The sequence below is a fragment of the Cimex lectularius genome, unplaced genomic scaffold (genome assembly GCF_000648675.2).
Source record: "Cimex lectularius strain Harlan isolate CLEC.00 unplaced genomic scaffold, Clec_2.1 scaffold4, whole genome shotgun sequence".
NCBI classification, from domain to species: Eukaryota; Metazoa; Arthropoda; class Insecta; order Hemiptera; family Cimicidae; genus Cimex; species Cimex lectularius.
The window spans coordinates 2,239,083-2,261,437 of NW_019392723.1; the positions used below are offsets into that span (position 1 = coordinate 2,239,083).

The 22,355-nt window shown below is 32.8% G+C and overlaps 2 protein-coding genes and 1 long non-coding RNA gene across 3 annotated transcripts; 1 reads left to right on the plus strand and 2 right to left on the minus strand.

Moving 5' to 3' along the window:
* Window positions 1–1,295: 1,295 nt before the first annotated feature.
* Window positions 1,296–7,322, minus strand: LOC106672112 (prenylcysteine oxidase 1-like). Its single transcript, XM_014403282.2, has 6 exons — window positions 7,204–7,322; window positions 6,885–7,040; window positions 4,867–5,073; window positions 4,619–4,796; window positions 4,305–4,513; window positions 1,296–2,983 (listed from the first exon to the last, which is right to left on the minus strand). The coding sequence occupies exons 2-6, from the start codon at window positions 6,943–6,945 to the stop codon at window positions 2,256–2,258; spliced, it is 1,383 nt and encodes a 460-aa protein (XP_014258768.1). The 5' UTR covers window positions 6,946–7,040; window positions 7,204–7,322; the 3' UTR covers window positions 1,296–2,255.
* A 27-nt stretch (window positions 7,323–7,349) lies between these two features.
* LOC106672120 (protein KRTCAP2 homolog) lies at window positions 7,350–14,703 on the plus strand. The gene is made up of 5 exons (XM_014403294.2): window positions 7,350–7,486; window positions 10,896–11,050; window positions 11,152–11,215; window positions 11,349–11,415; window positions 14,484–14,703. The coding sequence occupies exons 1-5, from the start codon at window positions 7,474–7,476 to the stop codon at window positions 14,584–14,586; spliced, it is 402 nt and encodes a 133-aa protein (XP_014258780.1). The 5' UTR covers window positions 7,350–7,473; the 3' UTR covers window positions 14,587–14,703.
* Window positions 12,888–17,486, minus strand: LOC106672128. Its single transcript, XR_001341207.2, has 5 exons — window positions 16,965–17,486; window positions 16,781–16,895; window positions 15,550–15,680; window positions 15,289–15,426; window positions 12,888–13,169 (listed from the first exon to the last, which is right to left on the minus strand). It is a non-coding gene; the product is annotated as an uncharacterized LOC106672128 (long non-coding RNA).
* Between the last annotated feature and the right edge of the window lie 4,869 nt (window positions 17,487–22,355).

The following is a 22,355-nucleotide window of genomic DNA, read 5'->3' on the forward strand; positions in this document are numbered from 1 at the left end:
ACACAGCAGGATGATAAAGCAGGGAAAATGTACAATATATTTTCTTTTTTAGGTTGTACTGAATATAGCAAAACACATTTTAAACCAAGGGACGAAAACAGACACCAGTTTTATTTTCAACAAAACAATATCAAAATTCTTGTAGACTTACCCATCGTTATCTAACTATTTAACCATTACCTTTTTCAAACCGATTAAATATGGGTAAATACATATTTAATTATAAGTGACTCATTGCTCCTCTGCAAAATAGGAGATGTATCCTTGACATATTATGCTCAACTGTGTACATGAGAATTGAGATAATTATAAAACCATAAATTCATGTTTAACATTTAAGGATTCATTAATCAAGCCGCATCTGACCTTTACCATCACGCAGTTCACCTTTATGTTCACCTAAGGCCATCATAACATCGCCTTGGTGCCGTTTTTCAATATCTAGTGTAGCCTGTTCAAAAGATTCTTGTTTACGACCTTAGCAAAAACTGAAGGGGCAAAGTTTTGGCTGCCAGTAATGACTGAGCTAAAAAATCATGGTTTGCAGGATGATTTCATTGCCTGATGTGATGGGCTGAAAGGCTTTCCTGATGCTATAGAAGCCATTTACCCTCAGGCCTGTTGATGTAAGGTTAAAGTTAACATTAAAAGTTTTAAATTTTCCTTACCTGTAGGTCTTTGTACCAACCAAACAATCCACTGATTCTTCTTCTTTCTGGCGATATTCGCATGGGCTTGTTTCTGCTGCTCCTCGTGTAAAGATATGACTCTGGAGTATGCTGTATTTAATCAGCAGTCCTACTATGATTCTAATCCTAATCAAAGTTTAGTAGTTATAACATTAGTTCCTGCGATGGTCCTTTGATGGACATTTTGAATAAAATTCCGTTGAACCAAAAACTGATTCTTAACCCATCTGATGGGTCAATGTTTTTGGCAATTTTGCATGTCACAAAGGGTTAATAGATTTATTGATACTTAATTGAGCTATTAGCATTGGATGGTATACCTTTTGTAAATAAATAGTTAAATAAGTGATTAGTGATTTACATAAGCTCAAATATGCACATGCATGTACAGTGTTGAGCCCATCACTTTTCGCAGCTCGCTGGCAATTCCAGCTTTTGTGTAATTTTCAATAAATTACCACAGGCCTCAAAAATCACCCACCCCCGGGGGGGGGGGGTTGGCAGTCTGCGGTCAAACCTCGGTTATCCATCTAGCCACCAAGGTTGCGCTCCAGGTGCTATCAACAACTAGTTCATTCCAGCAATCAGTATAAGGGAAAAACAACATTATGTCAAATCTTTAATCGTTTTCTAGATTTTTTTTTTTTTACCAAACTTACATATGCTAAATTTTATACTGATGTAGTGATCGAGATTGTGTTCATGGTTTGGGGGGGGGGTCTTAATCCTGTATGTTTTCAATGTTTTCTGTAATTCAGGCCCTGAAGAAGACTTCAAATAAAGTTAAAAGCTTGTCAGAACAGTCTTTGGCTTAAGAAACTCTGACCACAACCTCGATCACTACATCAGTATAATTACAACTGTTGGTTGATTCTATCAATAATTTATGCTAAATTCTGTTCTTTTGTGTACAACTTAAAATAATTATAAGCATAATTTTACTAGTGTGGATTATTTTTGTCATCCTTCTTTTGTAATACCATGTAGTAAAGAATTTTGGCAATAAAAACAAACATCAGTGCAAGTGCACAAACATTGCATCAATGTCAAGTGGTTTTTAACTTTGTAAAGGATATAAATAATTGTCAAACCAAACAAGACCAAAAAGGTTGCATGAAATAGTTATACATTTGCTTTAAAATAACTATTTATTGAGCATTCGGATCATTTTATATTTTCTGAGGTAGAATGAAAAATGTACTTTTACTTGTTTCCCCACTTACACTAGCCGTAATATTATTCTACTTACATGATATACTTAGTGCAAAATATTTGTAAAAAATATCTATTTACATTTCAACCGGTCCATACATTTTGACATTTGTGACTTGAATTTAATAAATCGATCATACATCCTAATTGAAAAATAAAATAAATTTGCATTGTCATTTTTTATAGTTATTTTTCAGTAGGGAAATATCACAAGTTAGCTTGGTTAGAATATTTTACAAAAATTGATTATTTTTATATAACCTGTAAACCAAGCTAAAACATAGAATTAAATGATTGAATGAATTAATGCAGTCTTTTAAAAAATCACACCGTTCTTAAAATGTGGTTACCGTGTTATAATTCATCGTGTAACGAGTCACTATCTTGGAAAGCTGGTTGTAATTCTTTGTGTATTAGTAAAGCTACGTTTTTTGCACCAATCAGTGACATTTCTATTGCACTTGCTGCCCATTCTATAGCATTTATATAATAAAGATTTTGGTCTAACTCAAATGAATCATTTCTATAATCAGTGCTGTAATGAGGATACGCTAGCCAATTGATGACATCTAGTACGATATAATTTTTAAACAGTTTTTTTAAATCGTTATCACTGAGAACATTTCTAGAAAAGATTTTCCAAATCTGTTTTTTATTTGTCCCATTTACCGGTTTGATTCTTCCGACTGAATTAAAAAATAGATTCTCTGAGACTGTTAAAATAATATCTGGGACATCGCCACTCTTCGTATAGCCGAAGTATTCATTATTTAAATTTCCCTTTACAATGGTCGCAATGGTAGTATGGTAATGTCCAGGGACATTCACGGGAACGTCGATATTGAAAACAATGGGACTTTTTTGGTCTACTGTCAAAGGTGTCGCAACAATGACAAAATCATATACAGATTTAATATGGTTTGTTTTAATTATGTACTTTCCTCCTTCTGTTTTGTCTACTGAGATAACTTGATCATTGATCAACTTAGCATACGATGCTTTCATGAGTCTTTCTGCTAGTAGTTTATTTCCGCCAACAATTGAGAACAAGTCAGCGCCCATTCCAGATGTTGATACAGAGCCTAAATTAAATTAAAAAGTAACATAAAAATGATAAGTAATATATTTGGTTTACACTCAAAGACAAAAAAAAATCATATTTTGTTGTTTATTTTAAACCTGTATGTATTTTTATCTTTATATTGATTACAACATACTTATTTTAATGTGAATTGGGGGACCGCGGTAGCCGAGTGGTTAGCATGAGAGACTCTCACGCCGCGGTCGTGGGTTCGATTCCCACCGTCGCCTCTGGCCCTTTTTTCACAATAACCCCCCAAATTTGAACACACATATATGAATTGTCACATGGCTAATATGCATAGTTCATAACGAAAAAAAAAAAAAAAAAAAATTAATGTGAATTAAATTAAACGAGATCAGAAATTCATGGGTTTTAATAAAAAGTTATTTAATTATGATGGTTTGAAAGAAAATTCAACAAAATATCATAAGAGAACAGCCCCACATTGTTCAAGTGTTGAAACGAGATGCTGATTTGTGAAGAATTTTTCTACTCAATTCCTCTCCAGTATTTGAGAACTGATGTGGGGTGTCTAGAGACTAGGATATTTCATGAAGCCTTCTGATGACTGTTTTGGAGCTCACCTTTATGTTACAGACCACTTGGATAGTCGCTTGGAGTTGACTATCAAGGAAGCCATTAAATGACAGTAACAGTAAGAGCAATAAATCGATCGCTCTCACTGTCGTACATTGCGGTCGACCACTACCTTCTTTAGATCAAGACTCCCAATGGCCCAAACTGCTGTAGACTATAATGGATGGTCAACCAGGACTTGGATCATGTAACGCTACGCCCGGCCTTAGCATCTGCCCAGGTAAGATCTCGACTTAAAACCATGCTTTTAAGGATAAAAATTTTTCTTTTACTTTTTTTCCAAAGGAGGGTCGCAACAGCAGGGTTTATATCAACCCTCGGAATGTCAGTGTTTTTGAAAAAGTAATCCCATTTGTCGGGTTTGACTCCAGGGCTCCTGGATCAACACCTTAACAGTTGTGGCCACCTACGCCCCCTTTCTCAAATTTATTGTTTCATCAAAGAAAATAATTTAATAAAACCAACAAGTTGCCTCTGATTTTTTTTTTTAAATTAATCACCGCACATTTATTTTTAAACTAAAGATTTTTTATTTTTGAACTAAAGATTTAAGACAACATTTTATTAATGTTGCATTTATGCTTAAGTAACTATTAAACTTTATATTACCCATTTTACATAAAATAAACAAATAAATACTACTATTTTTTAAATTATTATTATTAATTTTTTTTTGTCTTTGGGTGTATAGTCCAAGACATCATATTTATTTTAGAACTCACCAACAAATTTATGTACAGAGGTGGATTGCCCATAATTGCAACGAAGTCCTGCTAAAAGCAATTCATCAATAATTTGTTGTGAAAAACTATCCTCCTTGAAGCCTTCCTTTGCTGTTACTGTTAAGTATTTTACAAATTTTGGGTCGGCTGAGTATAATAGGCTGTGTACATCTTTAAAACTATTTAATTGGTCTTGAAACGAATAAATTCTGAAAATACAATCAGTAATATTTTCGTAAAAATAAATAATAAACCGATATTGTCTGTTATGAAATTCCTTGTCAAGTTTTCAATTTTATTTTAATCAAAATTACCTTGAAAAATGGCTAAGCATGTCTGTCAAAAATCTATCAAGTTTGATTAGCTGCCATTTATATCTCCATAACATTTTTATGTTTGTTATAAATGAATATTTACTTCCGGTGAACACAAAACCTTTATCACCGAACAAGCCAAAAAATTCATTTGGGTCTTCATAATTCTTGGTTAAATCTAGAATTTAATTTGTGGATTATTTATCAGTGTTGACCCATGGTATTCCAAGATCAGAAATGACACCGACTCATTAATTTAACAAGATCAACAGCATGTTTGTTTTTTGTGTGGATTATGGATCCTCCTACTTCATATTCTTTTTCGTCAATAGTAATCGTTGATAAACGACCACCTATTTTTGACTGTTCATACAAGTCAATGCTAACATCGTCGTTAAAAAATTCCCTTAGAAAATAAGCAGCGGATGTACCTCCTATCCCACCTCCAATTATACCTGAAATAACAAAATTGCCAATAGATTTTGATCCGTACAAAATAAAATGGGTATGCAATTTCAAAATATACCCATTGTAGATATACGGGCAACATAATTACAAAAATATTTTTTCAAGTGGAAAATATAAATGTATACGATGCTCATGAACTGGCAGATTTGGAGACAAAAACCATCTACCAGGTGAATGAACTCAATACACCTACATCCGCAAGTGCTGGTTCAACAAAAGTACCATCAATTACGAGCCATTACTGAACTTACAAAAATTATTTGCAGTAGTCAAACGGGAGTTTAAAATCCATGAAAAAAGCACTATATATATTCTAATATACAACTTCCCGGCACCCACCTCGAAGGTGTTCGAGATTTCTTTCACAAGACGATTTTCCAGCTCCAACTTTAACACACTTTCCGGTGTGCCTAGTTGTAGTTTCCATCAAATAGGTGGGAAGGTTGCCCTTTTTTGGCTAGTTGACCAACCTTTCATTTTCTTCTGCACCTTCATATCCCAGAACACACCTCCAAAGTGTTTGGGATTTTCTTTCTTCAGCCATTTTTCAAGCACCAACTTTAACTCACCTATGGTGTACCTAGTTGTAGTTACAGTCATATAGGTGCGACGGTTGCCCTTTTTTTTGGGCTAGTTGGATAGTATCTGTTTGTCGTTACTAATCAAGTGTGAAAAGTGTGAACGGGTGCACACGAGTCTTCCCTTAGACTATTTGTAAGGACCCACTGAATTAGTCGACAGACACTGAAAACTACTTAACCCAACAAACTACCTCTTAACTGATTGCATATTACTTTACCCTTATTTTCATATATGCGTTTCCAATAGTGTGGGTCAAAAAAGTATTGGCTAATTCCTCATAACTAATAATTTTGACAATTTAAATAAAGACAAAGTATTCAAATTGGTTCCATTGGATAGTTAGTCACCCTGTTCATTTCCTTCTACATTTTCATATCTTTTGGAACATACCTGCAAGATATTTGAGTTTTTCTTTCTCAAGACAGTTTGCCAGATCCAACTTTAACTCGCTCTTCGGTGTGCCTAGTAGTTACAATCATAGAGGTGTGAAGGTTGCCCTTTTTTGGGCTAGTTGGTCAGCCTGTTTGTTTCCTTCTTTCAATTCAGACCAGTTCTTCATATCCCAGACCACACTCCAAGGTGTTTTTTCTTCGCCAGCTATATTTCCAGCTCTAACTTTAGCACAGAGTCCATGCACCTAGTTTTGGTTTTTTTGCGTTCCTATTCATTTCCTTCCATACCTTCATGTCCCGAAACTGATTAAGGCACCCTTGTGTTTTCCTAGGGCTATTAGATAATTTAGGCATTCCTAGAGCTAAAAGCACGCATGTCAGATGCATGACTGTCCAAAAGTATGTAAATCTTTGCTCTTTAATGTAAATTTTTGCTCCTTCCTGAAACTTGAGGCTGCCTTTCTTTTAATGATCTTTTATCTATGACCACTTGGAAAGGCCAGACAAAGTTGAGTTTTCCTCTCATTTTGGCTGTTCTAGTAATCTCATTTATTCTAATGGCTTCTCCTAAGATCTGCATTTATTTCCTTGTATCTCAGGAGTCTTGGCGCTTTCAAAAAAACGCCTTTTATACATAAACCGAGTGCAGTCTTCATCACCAAGCTTGTGTAGCAAGTATGCATCGCAATAACAGTTACAAATTTAACATAGTTTTTCTTTCTAAATAGATAAAACACTATGACATTTTCAAATCAAAAGGTGTAAAACCGCATTGGGAATTTGTAACATGGGCAAAAAATCACATGCTCAACATGCCCACTCACCGATGTTAACAGCTCGGCCGACCTGCAATACGACCACCAACAACACGATAACCAACAACATTCTTTTAAGTAAACAGGATCAGTTCTACATTCATGAAGCTGGACGAAGGCTGTCGGTACCAGATATCATTGTCGAGACAACAGCAAAGCAGCCACCTGAAAGCGATAGCAAATGAGACAATACTCAACAGTAATCTGCGTCTAACAATTTTTGCAACAACTGCTTTCAGGTCTTTTTTAAACACTTTTTATTTAAATAAAGCTGTTGACCCATCTAGTTCTAGTACTGAATTAAAATGCATAAACATCTCGTACTCGCCTTTTGATGCAAAACTGTGTAGATTCTGTGGGAGGGTCTGGATAGCTGGCGGAGATAAGAGCCGATTTGACGTTCGGACTTTTTTCTGTTTACCTTTTACAACGGCCATAGATTGCGATGGTTCGTCGTAACCTTACCGGGTAGGTTACACAGTTGGCCGTTTTGTTTGGCGTGGCAGGTCTCAAGTTGTCTTCTGCCGGCTAAATTCTATTTTTTCTTTCTTTTTGACTTTTTGAACCAGCAGAAACGGTAAACATCGTAGAAAACAGGATGAGTGGGACAGGTGAGTGGAAAAACTTTTCGATAAGCCGGCAAAATTATTAGAGTCCAGGTAAAACCTGATGAACCAACCTGATGGTTTGTTTGATCAGTTTTATAAAATGCCGGAAAGAACTCTCGTTACTCACTTTTAGAGTCATGGGTGGACGAAGTATTTTCCCATCGGACCGTGTTTAAAATAAATTCTTCAGGTTGAATTAATCCCATACATGAAATAATACATAAACGCGCAACCACAAGGGTCATGATGCCCCAATAACAGGCTCATAGGTGGCATGCGGTGCGGACGGAAGGTCATAGCCATGGAGGCCCTTGATATCTGATATTCTGCCAGATAATACTGCTGCATGTTTTTCTGTATTACGAGCTTGGGATGGATTGGGTGGGCACCATCCGCATCCAAATGCAGAGGGTTAACATCGTATAAGGAGGGCTACTATATACCTGTCTTTTAAATTAGGTACACCTAGTTATCTTGCCTATGTCGATAGGCTACGTTTTACTGGGCTTCAATCTTCGTCATAAAGCTTGCCTGCCTTATCTTCACCCTTGTGGAAAGTTCTCAATTCTCAGATCTCCTTTCTGGAGATTCTCTCGAGCCTTGGACTGACATAAATTATAAATGTGTGGTGTTTAGTGACCGTTAATTAATGATCATTTAGAGATCTTGACAGGTTTAGAAAAACATTGTCTTTATCGTGCCAATGTTTCAATTTTATTGGGAACATCTTCAGGACCTGGGATTTATAAACATTGTTCAAATTATACAAATACATGTAAGATGTGAAAATGAATTTATATAGAAATTTTATGTTTAATCAAAGTTACACAGAAAACACACTTTGAGAACAATACAAATATTTTGATTAAACCTAAAATTTCTATATTGTTGTATAAATTCTTTTCACGTCGTACATGTATTTGTATAATTTAAACAATGTTTATAAATAACAGGCGCTGAAGATGATCTCAATAAAGATAGAAATGTTGGCTTGATTATTAAAAAAATAGTTTCTAAATCTACATCACACTAGACCGCATCTCACATCTATAATCATAAATTATTGGGGCCATTATTTTAGAAAGAAAAAGATTTAAAATATTCAAAAATTAAATAAAACTGTTGGCAATAGTGCCAAGTGTGGCGAGCGAGCATAATTAATTAAATTTCTGAAACTTTTTTTTTTTTTTAATTTTTTTTTTAAATTTTTTAAATGAGGGTTCGCAACAGCAAAGGTTATATCATCCGTCGGGGTGCTGGTGTTTTTGAAAAAAAAGCCCATTTATAAACGTGTCGGGTTCGAATGCAGGGCTGCTGGATTCGAACCCGGGACCTTTACCTTACAGTGATGAGCGCCGTGTCAACGCCTAAACCGTTGTGGCCATCGACGCCCCCCTTCTGAAATTGTTAAGCAACAGTTCAAAAGGAACCCCATTGAGATGTAGCAGATCTCTGATTTCAAATAATCACCTTAACTTGACCAATGACAGACCTTAGTCTCATCTTTATCTATATTAATCATATCAAAATCACGTTGGTATAGTTCTTAATAGAGTAAAAATGTGAGGTAGATATGACTTGTTCATCGAATTTGATACTTAGTTTTCTAATAATTTCCATAAACAGGAAAGGCCAGTCTTACACATAATTTATAGAAAGAGATGAGTTACATGAAAGATCTCTACATAAACTATTCCAATGTCGAACCATAAGCACCGTGTTTAACGACTTCAAGGGCCACTATTTTGGAAAGCCGGAAATCAGGCTGTTCGAAGAATTTTAGGATGTAGTTAAAATGAAGTTTGAGGGTATATAAAAATAACTGGTATACATTAGTTTCTAAATAAATTATATAATTCAGAGGGTTTTGGAAAGGGTAAATAACTTTCTAATTAAAAATCGTTGAGTTTTTTTGACCTGTTCAAATTTTTCATAGCCCCAAGCAGACTAAATGGGCATTTGAAGAAGATTGGTATAATCCAACATGGCCGAGATTTTGCAAAGAAGCAGAGGAGACACCAACACATCTGTTAACCAACTGTGGTTGGCTACATTTACCTGCAGGAGGAACTGTTTTGGGGTGTACAATGTGGCCGTAGAAGAAACCACTGTAAACCGGACCTACTCATCGGTGTGTTGTATGTACAGCGGGAGGTACAATAGTTCTCAGTATATTACACTCCGAATATTACACTTTATATTATTCTGAGCTTGAGAGGGATGTGCATCTGTGGGCCCGTCCAAATCCCTCGGGTAGGTTAACATAGCATAAACCAACAGGGACTTGTGAAGCACCCATGAACTGCCCAGGCCAGCGGGCCTCCCGCCCACAGACGACGCACATACACCATTTTACATTTTATGTTCTATATTAATACATTTCAGTCGATCTTGATAAATAGTTAAAAGAAAGACAAACAATGTGAGAAGCTCATATTTTGTTGAGTAAATTGCTGATTAAATAAAATCAAATAATTTATGCATACTATCCTGGTTGTCGCTAATCACCTCTTTGCTTACAGGCAAGGAGTGTAGAAGTTATACTTTGTTATAATGTGCATAACATAGTATGTGTTTTATTGTAATGGTCTAGTTGCAAGGTCTACAAATTGGGGGGGGGGGTGCCTCTCGCACCATCAAATAACCCTTGGTGGCTTACAGTGTACAATCCTCAACCATGCAAGAATCACTTCTTCCTTTCTGCTATCCCTATACAAAATAGGCCATGCGCCTACAGAGTCCTTTGTCACTTGGAGTTTGTTTTCATGTATGTTAGCCCAGACTGGTTTCCATTGACCCCAAATTTTTGAATTGCAAACTACCCTTTGGGACGTCTCTGGTTTGAAGGCCTATATGGCTGCTTCTTTTTGCAGCTCTGTCAGCTAAGTGGTTTCCTTAATATTTGCATATCAAGGAACAAAATAAAATTTACTTTCCTGCAGTTGTAGGCCCCTCAATGGAACCAGTATATCCTGAACATTAGGGTCATTTGAATAGGAGTGGTCCAAGGCTTGCAAGGCAGATTCTGAGTTTGAGAAAATTAACCTGTCTGTTAACTGTTAAACTATACAACAAAATGTAAGTAGACTTATTAGACTAACAAACAAGAGGAAGACGTCATTACTTTTTTTACTAATTGTCTAGTCCCATTGAAAAAAAAAAAATTTGACTTTTAAATTTTTACACCTTTACAGCTACGATTTATATTATTTTCATAATTATTGTACTAAATTTCTGTATTTTTTCTTCTGAATGTTTCTTCCTTTGTCAAGTGACATCTTTATTAATATCAGACACTTCAATTTTTGGCTTAATTTCTGAAATTAGTATACAATCAGAATGTCAATTTAATTTTAAGATCTTACAGTTAAATTCACCACTGTTAGTAATTTTCTTTTGATTTGGCAAACAGGTCTTGACGCAAGGTTGTCCTTTGTATTTGCTACAATGCTGGCCGTTCTAATATTTTGTCTGATGCAAATACAGAAGCAATGGTTTTCTTCTTCCCAAGTGCACACTATATTAGGAGGTTACCTAGGTTCTCTTCTATTTACATTTTTATTAACTGTATCCTTTGCAATATTGGTATGAAATGTTTTAATTATGTCTCATCAACAATTTTTTTAAATTAATTTTATTATTTGCCTTAATTAAAACTATTGAAACAGGCTATTGGAAATATGGAATCAATCATGTTTGGACCAAGGTTTCACACTAAATTATTTCCAGAAGGTTTGTATTTCTTTCATTCATTTAATTATTGTACAAACTTATCATTTTAGAAAGATGAAATTGTTAATAGAATAATAATAACATTGTTTCTTGATAATAAAAAAGTCAAAATGTAATTTTTAACATTTTACAGTAATAATTTGCTTGGGGGTCTCCCTCTTGGCTACTGGAATGGTACATCGAGTCTGCACTACAACTTGGTGACTTGTTTTTTTTTTTAAATTTGATAATACCAATTTTAAATTTTATATTGTTGCTAAGGTTCTTGTGAATGATTACAAATAATGTGCATCTTGGTATGATTTGGATTTTTCCCCATCCACCCCATACCTTAGGCAGACCCTATACCGGTGGACCATGCCAAACTAAAAACTGCGGATGTGAAACAGAAAAGGAGGAAATGTTTGAGCTTATGTCTTCCTCAGGCCTTGCCTTATGAAGATGAGGCTTGAGGAGGGTATGGGCATTTATTTTCCTTGTGTTATCCTATCTTAAGCAAATGAGCCTTATTTTATTTTTTGGACAATTTTGACTAGTATGTCAACCAGAATGTTTGCAAAATTGAGAAGGGAAAACCAAGTTAGGACTAAACTTACGGCTCTATTAAAGCTTATTATACCATTAATTAAATAAATTTATGTGGCCAAATAAATAAGTAGATCAATATATGCTCTATATTTGATGGCCAAGAATTTTTAGGCTTAATGCTTTGAACGCCTAGAAACAGTTTTGGTCCTGCAAATTCACTTAAAGTTGAGGGCTAACTGTTGCAGAAGTGGCCTTTTAGGTCTTATCAGTATCGCATTCAAAGCATGAAAGGCTGTTGGAAGTATTGAATTTAAGAGGTCTAACAAGAAGGTGCAAGGTCAAGGTTTGCTTGGCCCAGAAATCCGGATACACCTGTTTCGCTCCTCCTCAATGTCTAGGAAGTATTCAGGTAGGTCATTCTAACTTTAGTGCTGTTTTCCCACCTGTTTTGCTTGCAGTGTCTATCCAATTTTTATAAATCGAAGTGCTGTCTTTTTGGGGTGTTCTTCTACACCATGTAGGTTTGGCAAACTTTGCTTTGGAGGACTATGTCAATCAGCTGAGCAAGTTTAGCTAATTTTAAAAAATGTGACACAACTAATTTTTTACATGTTAGTTACAAGTGTAAATCAGTTATTAAAAAATTGGTGATTTTTGGAATGTAATCAGAAAAAACTTGTAAGGCAAGGGGTAAGGTTATCATCACGGCAAACCAACCTTAAAAATGCCTACAAATAGACTCAGACCCAACACTGCCAAGGATTTATTATTTATCCGTAATATGTAATTTATGTAGGCCCTGATGGTGACATTAAAATGAGAAAAAAAAGGGAAAAAAAAGTTGAACAGATAACAATTGAATTTGTTTTTTCATCCAGAAGATACCAAGATCCAGATTATTTGTGAGTAAAAAAGTCGTTGATACATCTTGATACATGCTTTAAACTTGTGAATGATGAACATTTGTTTAAAATTCTTTTATTTCTACTCATCCTTCACCCAACATTGAGAAAGTTAACTTATTTTTTATAGTGTCATTTCTAATCAACCTGGTCTGTCAGACCATAAGCCAGAGAACAGAAGAACTTTCCAAAATTGATGTTAATTAAACAACATATATTTACTTTATTTTCAAAAATAAATGTTTCAGAATCTAATCATAATTTATTTTGCATGAGTTAGTTTGATTTCTTCATTCAAGGTGAAGTACTGAAAGTGTTCAGGCAAACTTAGTTTTATATTGGTTGCATTAAAGTAGATGTGATTGGCACTGTCAGAGGTGTCATCCTTTTCAAGTCTTCATCATCTTGTGCAAATGTTTTGAGAACACCTCGGATTATATAGAAGAATAATGCAAATCATGATTGTACTTTCTGATTCTACAGTTTCCTTTATAACATAGAACGAACATAAACACCATTTATACCTGGAATGAAAATAATAAACTTAATCAGTGCAAGAGCATTATGTCCATTACATTGTAAGCATGACATGTTTTAATGTAAAAACAACCAATTTTATAACGATGTAATTTTGATTTACATATCACACATTCGTAACTCCCTAACACGTTGACTGCAGGCATGAACAGTCAAAATGTGATTTTTTGTTTTAAACCAGCTGCTACTCTTCTAACATAACTCAAATGTTCAGTTCTTTCTTCACCACATACCCGGAAACATAGGTCTGGAGGGTAATGAAGAGGTGGACAAGGAGGCTAAGGCTGGAATGTCCCAATCTCCAATCTCAGCCACCACAATCCAGCCCCCTGACACTAAAAGAGCAATATAAAACATGGGTAAAAGAAAATGGCAGCATCAGAAAAGGTCTCGCATATCAAGAGCACTGTCAATACATGGCCCTCGGAGGACCTGATTCATAGAAAAATTCGTCACCTGAGTAAGAATAGGCCATGTGAAGTTGAGACAAGGACAATTCCTTTTGGGCCAAAGCCCAAGTATATGTGTAGACAAAGATGTATATGTGGAGAAAGATTGTTCAACATGTCCCATCATGTTGAAGGGTGCAATTCCTTGGCTACATATAGAGGGGCTGTAGGAAGGGCATGGCACTGAGTATGGATGTGGGAACTAATTGAAATGACCTAGCTCTGTTGGTAGCCCCTGGAGCCCAACCTCAACAGCTTAATTATTAATTTTTTTTATCATCGTTTTTCCTTATTTTAAGTGAAAATAAAAATATACAAAAGGCATTTGGATTTTGAAGCAGAACCTGGTCTTAGTGGTAACCCACCAAGACCAGCTTCATATGTGATTTTTCATGCATTTAGTGTTTTAAAAACAATACTGCATATTGTAATTTTCTTATAGAATAAAAATGTTATTTTGAAATGTCAGTATTCTTTGTGACTTAGTCGTTGAAATTAATAAATCTCTTACAACGAAAGTACATAAATCTTTATAATTGTGAGGCAAAAATGGAGATTTTCATTATGAACCTGTTAATTAGAGAGAAAGTAGGTATATTTTATTTCAAGTTATTCATCATTTTAAACAAACGACCAATTTGACATGATTTTTAGAATGGTAGATAAGGTGCAACCAATTTCGACAGTCTACACAAAGAGGGGTCATGTATTGTGGAAAATAAGTTTTATACAAAATTAACACAAAAGTATTGAATTTTTAAGACAAATCAGTTCAGCACGAATTGTCACAAACACAAGCAAGAATTGTGTTATTATTAAATTGTTTTAACATTAACATTTAATTTTTTTCAGCTTCCTGTTTTCTGTAATTGGCCTGTATTACATAAACAAAACATCAAAACAGCTCTTTCCTGCTCCAGTTCCAGTGACTGTTTCGAGTAAAAAGAAGAAATAGTTTTTTTCCTCTTTAATAAATTTTGTTGGTTCAGCCTTTTTATTTTTTATTTTTATGTAAATGTATGTATTGGTATATTACTTTTTATGGCTCAGATAAATATATAAACATTCCGAATTGCAGTTTATTTACCCTTTGAAAAAAAGCATAACTTATTAAAAAGATGTTCAGTGCTATTAAAAATGGAAAGAATGAGGAATTATTTTCAGGTCAAATACTATTAAATTACTTCTTTCTTGATCACAGTTGAACGGCAAAATTTTAACCTAACAATTTTAATACTGTTAAAATTTAATTCATGCATACAGTGTGTCGAAATTTTACAGTTAATATTGTATTTTCGTGTTTTTTTATTTCCTTGAGTTTATTTTCACTTTTTTCTCCTTAAGATCAGTTTTATGTTTTATGTTGTAACAATATTTAATGAAGCAATTATCCAAGTCTTGTACATAATTATGTATTACAAAACAAAAAGTTTAATATATTTTATGTCTGTTTAGAAAAAATGCTGATGATTTATTCAAGAACTGCTTATGAATCCCTCCAAAAATGGTGATTTTTAAGACTTAAGTAAAAAATGACTTAACTAGACATTTTTGTTATTTGCTTATTAATTTTTTTCAGCTTTCATGTTTTAAATGTTATTCATGTCGATTGGACATCTGATTAGATTTGTAAATTTTGATATGAAATATTACTTACATAAAATTCGGTTTTCTTAGGACCCAAACGATAATTGACAGGAAAATAACTTGTCAGTTGCGTACGGAGAAATGAGCAGGAATTAAATGAGACTCAAAAAGAACCACAAAGGATCAATGTAGATTACTGGTCCTAAAACTCAATAAATAAGAAAAAGGTTATCCAGACTGGCTGAACTTTAAAGTTATTTGATGTGTGAATGTACAATTTAAAAAAAAAATAATATTCTACCACAGAAATTACTTTTTGATATTGACCTACTTCATATTGATTTTGTATAGCTTCTGTTCCAACAAATGTAGATGTTATTGTAGTTCATGCAGTTTTCTCAGTAGTTGCATCTAAAGTAGCTTCCATTTAAATTTTTCACAAAAGAAGTTTAACATAACCTCCTAAAATTTAACAACATTATTGAATCTACTTATTAAACAACTTTTACAAAACATGCTTTTATTATAATAGCTTACATTATAATAATTTACAATGTTAATTTTACTGCAGTGCCAATTAAAGCAAGAAAATGTGAAGTATTTTCTTTTTTTCTGCATCTAAATTTGTATCTGAATTTAACTTGTACCAATAAAATTTTCCAGCAAATGAAGTAAAAACTATGCTTATAATATATATTAAATTTTACATATAAAGAAAAGTTTATTAAGTAGTGTACGATCTGATATGTTGTGTGATATATTCTTTTGTTCTTAGCTAGTCTGTGATTACTGTGATGGTAGAAGAATGAAAATTATAGTTATTTGTGCTTGGACACAATTTCCAAATTTTCAAAACAAAGTCAAACACCAGAAAAATATTGGTACATGCATGACATACATACCATACATGGTACATAAGGTACATAACCTTTGGAATATCAAGACAACGTACTCCAGTATTTCACATTATGCTAGTGAAAAGAAAACATAGGTGATTTTAGGTAAAACTTTCAAACTGAACTTATAACATATCTGCATTAATTTGACCTTCAGGTTGTTTGAGAACGAGAAAGAGTAAGTTACGCATTATCGGATAATAATGCTTACAAAAAAAAAATCTGATAGTGGCATTGGAAGAGGAGATGGAGCTACTGCTGTTTTATGGCAATTGCATTAACCGCCCACTCAAATTTAGCCATCATCAATCATCAACTAGCTTACAATAGAGTACTAGCCGAGATACCTTTCACAAAATAAAATTACAGTTATGACTCAGATAACACAGAAAAATCTCTCAAAAATTTAATACCGAACGGTTCAGAAGAGGAGATTCAGTTAATAAGGTATGGCATTTTGCTACTATGTTAACTATTGCCATGATTAATTTTGATTTACGCATCCCAAGAACAACGGCTAGAAATTACCAGTCTTTTAGATGATTGTTTGGCTGTTGAAACTGAATTTTGGTCACTACTGATCATTTTAGTCGGCCTACCTCGGGTGTTCTTAATTAAACAATACCACTTAAATATTTTTTAGATTTGTAATAATTGAAACTTTACCATAATTATCCAATAATTATATAGAAGTTCTAATTTCAATGGTTTGTAGGTACAGCATTAGATTGTAATGATGTCTCTGAGCAGCAGTAAATTTGTTGTAGTGTAATGCAGAGGTCTAAAAATTAGTTTAAAAAAAATTAATATTACCAGGTTTAATAATGTGAAATGTTTGTTAATTTTATACCTGTAAATGTGTATTGTGCATTTAAGAAGAATGTGTGTCACGAGAATTTAAAGAATGTTCGTTCGGTACTCTTTCATCACTTCTGCTTGTACTTGGACCTGTCAAATCGTGCGATTCTGCTGTTGAATCTTGCATGCCCTCATCAGTGGTTCTATCCGATGGTTTATGCATTTTCACAATGCGGTGCGCCATTATGACGTTCCGTCTTGATGAATCGTCTTCTTCTGGGTTGCGTATGACATGCATGAGGGCTGGGAGCGGTTGTTGAAGCTGTTCCATCAAAATCGATGCAATAATATCGCTATAATCGCCCGACATTTTTTCAAACTAACAGAAATTTTTAAATTTAGGAGCAACAAGAAAATTAAAATACAGCTTCTTCTTTATGAGTGTACTAATCTTATCTAATATAGTACAATCTTAAATGCCAAATTTAAAAAAAAATAACTCAAATTTTATCAAAAATTTTCCTACTGTTAATTTTGATGAAATTTTTTTGCCAATGAAATAGTAGTAACCAAGGAGACTCACATTAGATTTTTATTAGAAAAACAAAAAACAAAACAAAAAAACATATGTTCTAACTATGTTTTTGTTATTTCACAGCTACATTGTAGGAAAAAATTGCAGTGTATCTAGCTTCTTATTATTCTTATTATAGGCTGGATAAAAGTATGCAAATATATGATTTTGTGTAGTTACTTATAATAATCAAATTTCATTAGGCTTATGTAATTAAATACGTCTCTCAGATAAATAAGGGAGAGGGAGGGGATAGAAAGATTAAATAAATAGTGAGTTAAAGAAATTTTCTAAACTTAAATTAATTGGAATGTTATATAAAATGTCACAGAGATTCAGTTCCACAAAGCATTTCCTCATTGCAACTAAAATGCAATTAAACTTGAAAATAATGTTAAAGTAGAAAAAAAGTCCTAGTGAGCAAAAGGTGTTTTGTTATTTCACATGTACATTAAAGACAAAAAAATTGCTTTATATAAGCTCAAATCTTCACATGTATAGTATATATGAGCCTATCACTTCTCGCAGTTAACTGTCAATTCCAGCTTTTGTAATTTACCTGTAGGCCTTGAGAATCGCCCACCCCAGGTGTTGGCAGAATGGAGTCATACCTCATTCTTATTCGTCCATCCGCTGAGGTTGGGCTCCAAGGGCTATCAACAACTAAGCCCCCAATGCAAACAGTTCCTAAATTCAAACATTCATATTCACTCACGCATAATACATTATTTTTTATTTACATACCATTCACTCAGTTAGGATGAAGGAGTACTTACTATTCCTCCATTTATACCTATTAACTAACAAATTTGAGGGTTAATGGGATACATTATTTCATCATCAGCCCTCTCCCACTATACTTTTATGTTAATAAATACATTCATTCCTAACACATATTGGGTACACAGCAATATTATCACTATACACAATAAAACAACCCTGTTGCCTCCAAGAATTGGAACAGGGGACCCAGATACTCGCTTACGTGCTCAAGCACAATTCTCATATTGGATGGCATACCTATGTACTCTCCACATAAAGCAACCTTTCTCTTTATGCCGGGCACATACACGAGGTGGCCTATCTTTAATCAGGAAAGGATGACCATTCTTTTACGGTTCAGATCATCCAAGGGCCACTTATTGACGGTGCTGTTGATACATGAGTGTGTCTCTTCTGATCTGGCCCACTGAGGCTGCTACATTCTTTTAAGCATGGTTTTAATTGCATCATCCACCTTTTTGTTACCCTCCAAACCTGACAAAAATACAGTGTATCTAATTATGGACTGAATAATAAAAGTATGCAAATATATTTTTCATAATCAAATTTAATTGGTTTTATATAATTAAATACTTCTCTCAGTTAGCTGAAATAGAAGGATGAGTGAGAAGAAAGAGGTGGAAAGATTACGTAGATAAAAAGAAGTATGATTCACAATTTCTTTTAAGGAGCTTAAATCAATAAAAATAATAAGTCCCAGGCCAGAACATAAAAACAATAATTTTACAAATTTGTTTCAATTTCCTTAATAGAACTTGGCTTTTTAAATTCTATTTTTGATATTGGCCAACTATCTCATTTTTCAGAAAACATACTTCTTTTATTTAGGATAGAGACATAAATTATGTTGCTTGTTTGCACTCAATCTGCGCGATCGGTGAACAGAATAAAGATATTACTCCATATAGTGTAGTATAAATAGAATAGTATAAATATAATTGAAGACTATTGTGAACAATAGTATTTGTTAATTAACTAAAAAAAAAAGATTTTTCGAAATAGAGGTAGGCTGGCATTGACCAATAAACCTTTCTTTATTAAGAATAGAAGTATTATTAACAAATGTAGGTTCTTTATTAAGAAAAGTAGTTTCAAAGAAAGATTAGAAATTGTAAATAGATGTAGTAAAAGAATATCTATGGAGCTTGGTCAAAGTTTATTATTTACTATTACAATTAACCCTTATATGGTTATTGGTCAATGATCTATTTAATTATTTCAATTAGTTTTTAACTAAAGTCTTGGTTGAGATGAAATCTCCGAATCCCGCTCATGACAGCTTTTATATATCAACAAAGACTTTAGATAAAAGTATGATTAATTGAAATTTATCATTAACAATGATATTCCGTTACATATCAAAATTTTGGTATTTATATCCGTCTTTCACTCAGTGGTCTGTTACGCGAGCTAGTCTGGGGTTTTTGGCTATATGAGATACTTGAAAAATTTCAGTGATTTTTTTAAAATAAAAAATTACTTCCCTGGCCATCAGTCACCCCAAACTTTATGCTGGACATTGAAATTGCTTTGTATCTTCTATTTTCATCACACTTAATATAAAATACTGTTAAAAGTCTCTCTCACTTCCATATTTCCATAACTTCTGATTCATTTTCATTGTATACGATAATTATGACAGATTATAAAGTTCATTGAAAAACAGTGGTACAACAGGCCGAGAATCTTGTTAAGTTGTAAAATCTGGGGTGAATACTTTATTTGAATTACAAGCCATGGCTAGACAAGGATTCAAATGTAGAAATGTGCTCACTCTGTAATTAAAAATGTAAGAGAAGATTCCTATTATTTTTTGGAGGTGAAAGTCCACAACTCAGGGAACATAGCTATTTTCGTCAAACTAACACTTTTTAATATAAAATTAATCTTTTTTAAATTTCAAATGAATCGTTTTTAAAGCATCAAAAAACTTGAAATATAAACAGGTAAAGTAAAATTCTTTATATTTGCTATTTTTTAATATAAAATAAATAGGCTCTTAGACCATCACATAGAAATTAATTACAATAAAAAATTAAAAAAATACAATAAATTAAATACAATCTTATATAAAAAATAAGAATTCTCCTTTTAATTTGAGTGTTTAAAAAAATATGAAATTTGTTCTTAGCTAAATTCCACGAGAAATTAATTACAATTAGAAATAAAAAAAGATTTTCCTATTAATTACAGGTTTTTATATTTAAAAATATCGGGAATTAATATAAAGATCACCGGTTTTTTTATTTATTTCTATATTACTTTATCTCAAATTAAAATGAAAATCCTTTATTTTTATATTATTTTAAATTTAAATTGTAATTTATTTTCATGTGATCTATGAGCCAAATAATTCTTTTATTTAAAAAAAAATTCCCAAATATTCCGGAATTTTATCTTACATGGTTACATTTCATTCAGAATACCACGTGAAAGTTCAAGTAAAATTACAAATCGTATAAAATTAAATGTAAAATGAATGATTCTTTTTTTAATTTGAGATAAATACTATAAAATTCAAGTAAAAACATGATTGTTCTATTAATTCCAGATTTTTAAAATATAAAATAAATGGATTATAAAATAAGTTTTTTTTTTAATTTTGATAGACAGAAGAATTATATGCTTTTATATTTAATTTTATACTCCTTTTCATTTTAATTGTACTTAATTTTTATGTAATATTTTAGATCAGAACCATATTTTTTTATTTAAAAACATTCTCGAATTAACATAATTATCCTTTATTTTTATATTTAATTTTAAATAATTAAAAAAATTATAATTCATATTCTCATGGCCTTCTAAGAGCCAAATTATTTTATACATAAAAAAGTAAGTATATAGGAATTTATTTAATATGCTTATATTTTTAATGCTTTAAAAAAGGGTTAATTTGAAATTAAAAAAGTTAATTCAAAGTTATAAATGGGTGATTTGAAATAAAAAAAGAGCTAATTTGAAGTTAAAAAGGAGTTAATTTGATGGAAAAAAGCTACATATATCAATCGAATGCTTTTCACATATAATTTGCATATGGTCTTCTGAAATCCCAATCATTTTATATAATTATATAAAAAAAATTGACAAATGTACAGGAATTTTACTTTACATGTTTATATTTCATGTTATCTACGAACTTTTTTAATGCTATAAAGAAAGGGCTAATTTGAAATTAAAAAGGGATAATTTTGAAGTTAAAATGTGTAAATTTGACCGTAAAAAGCTATAACTGGCTTTTATGTTGATAAGAAAAACTAGCTGAGGGAATAAATTATCCCATTCTAACTGGACAGACTGATGTTCGTCACTTTGTAAGTGCCCCTGAATATTAAAAGTTTATAAAAAATATCAATCAATCTGGGAGTATTTTCTAATTAGAAGCAACCTTTACTTTTAATTTTGCCAGTATATAAAATTTTTACTTTTTTGTTTAAGTCAAAAGAAACCTCAGTAGACGTTGTTTTAAAAACCTATAAATTCTGTTAGTATTTGTTGCTTTTTAATAAAGTTTTGTTATTATAGATAGATTGAGGAGAGAGAGAGAGAGAGAGAGAGAGAGAGAGAGAGAGAGTGAGATTGTGTGTGTGTGTGTGAGAGAGAGAGAGTGAAAGAGAATATTTTTAAACCTTAAATGAATCGCAACGTTATGTAAAATGTCATAGATTCAGTAACACAATGCGTTTCCTCATCGCAACTAAAATGCAATTAAACTTGAAAATAACGTCTAAAGTAGACAAAGAAGTCGTAAGTGAGAGAAGAGGGTTTACCCCGGTGTCGGTAAGGGCTTAATAAAGATAGTTTGTGTGAATGGTTGAGTGAGCTTTTTCATTTAAAGTTGAGATGTGGGCTGTGATCAAAGGAGATTCTGAGTATTTAATACCACTTTGCCGGCGGCCTCTCTACTCTCGAAGGTAATAAAATGGTAATCCGTGTTTGTCGTTACTAATCAAGTGTGAACGGGGAGTGAGTTTGCACACGAGCCTTCCCTTAGACTATTTGTAAGGACCCACTCAATTAGTCGACAGACACCGAAAACTACTTAACCCAACAAACTACCTCTTAACTGATTGCATATTACTTTAC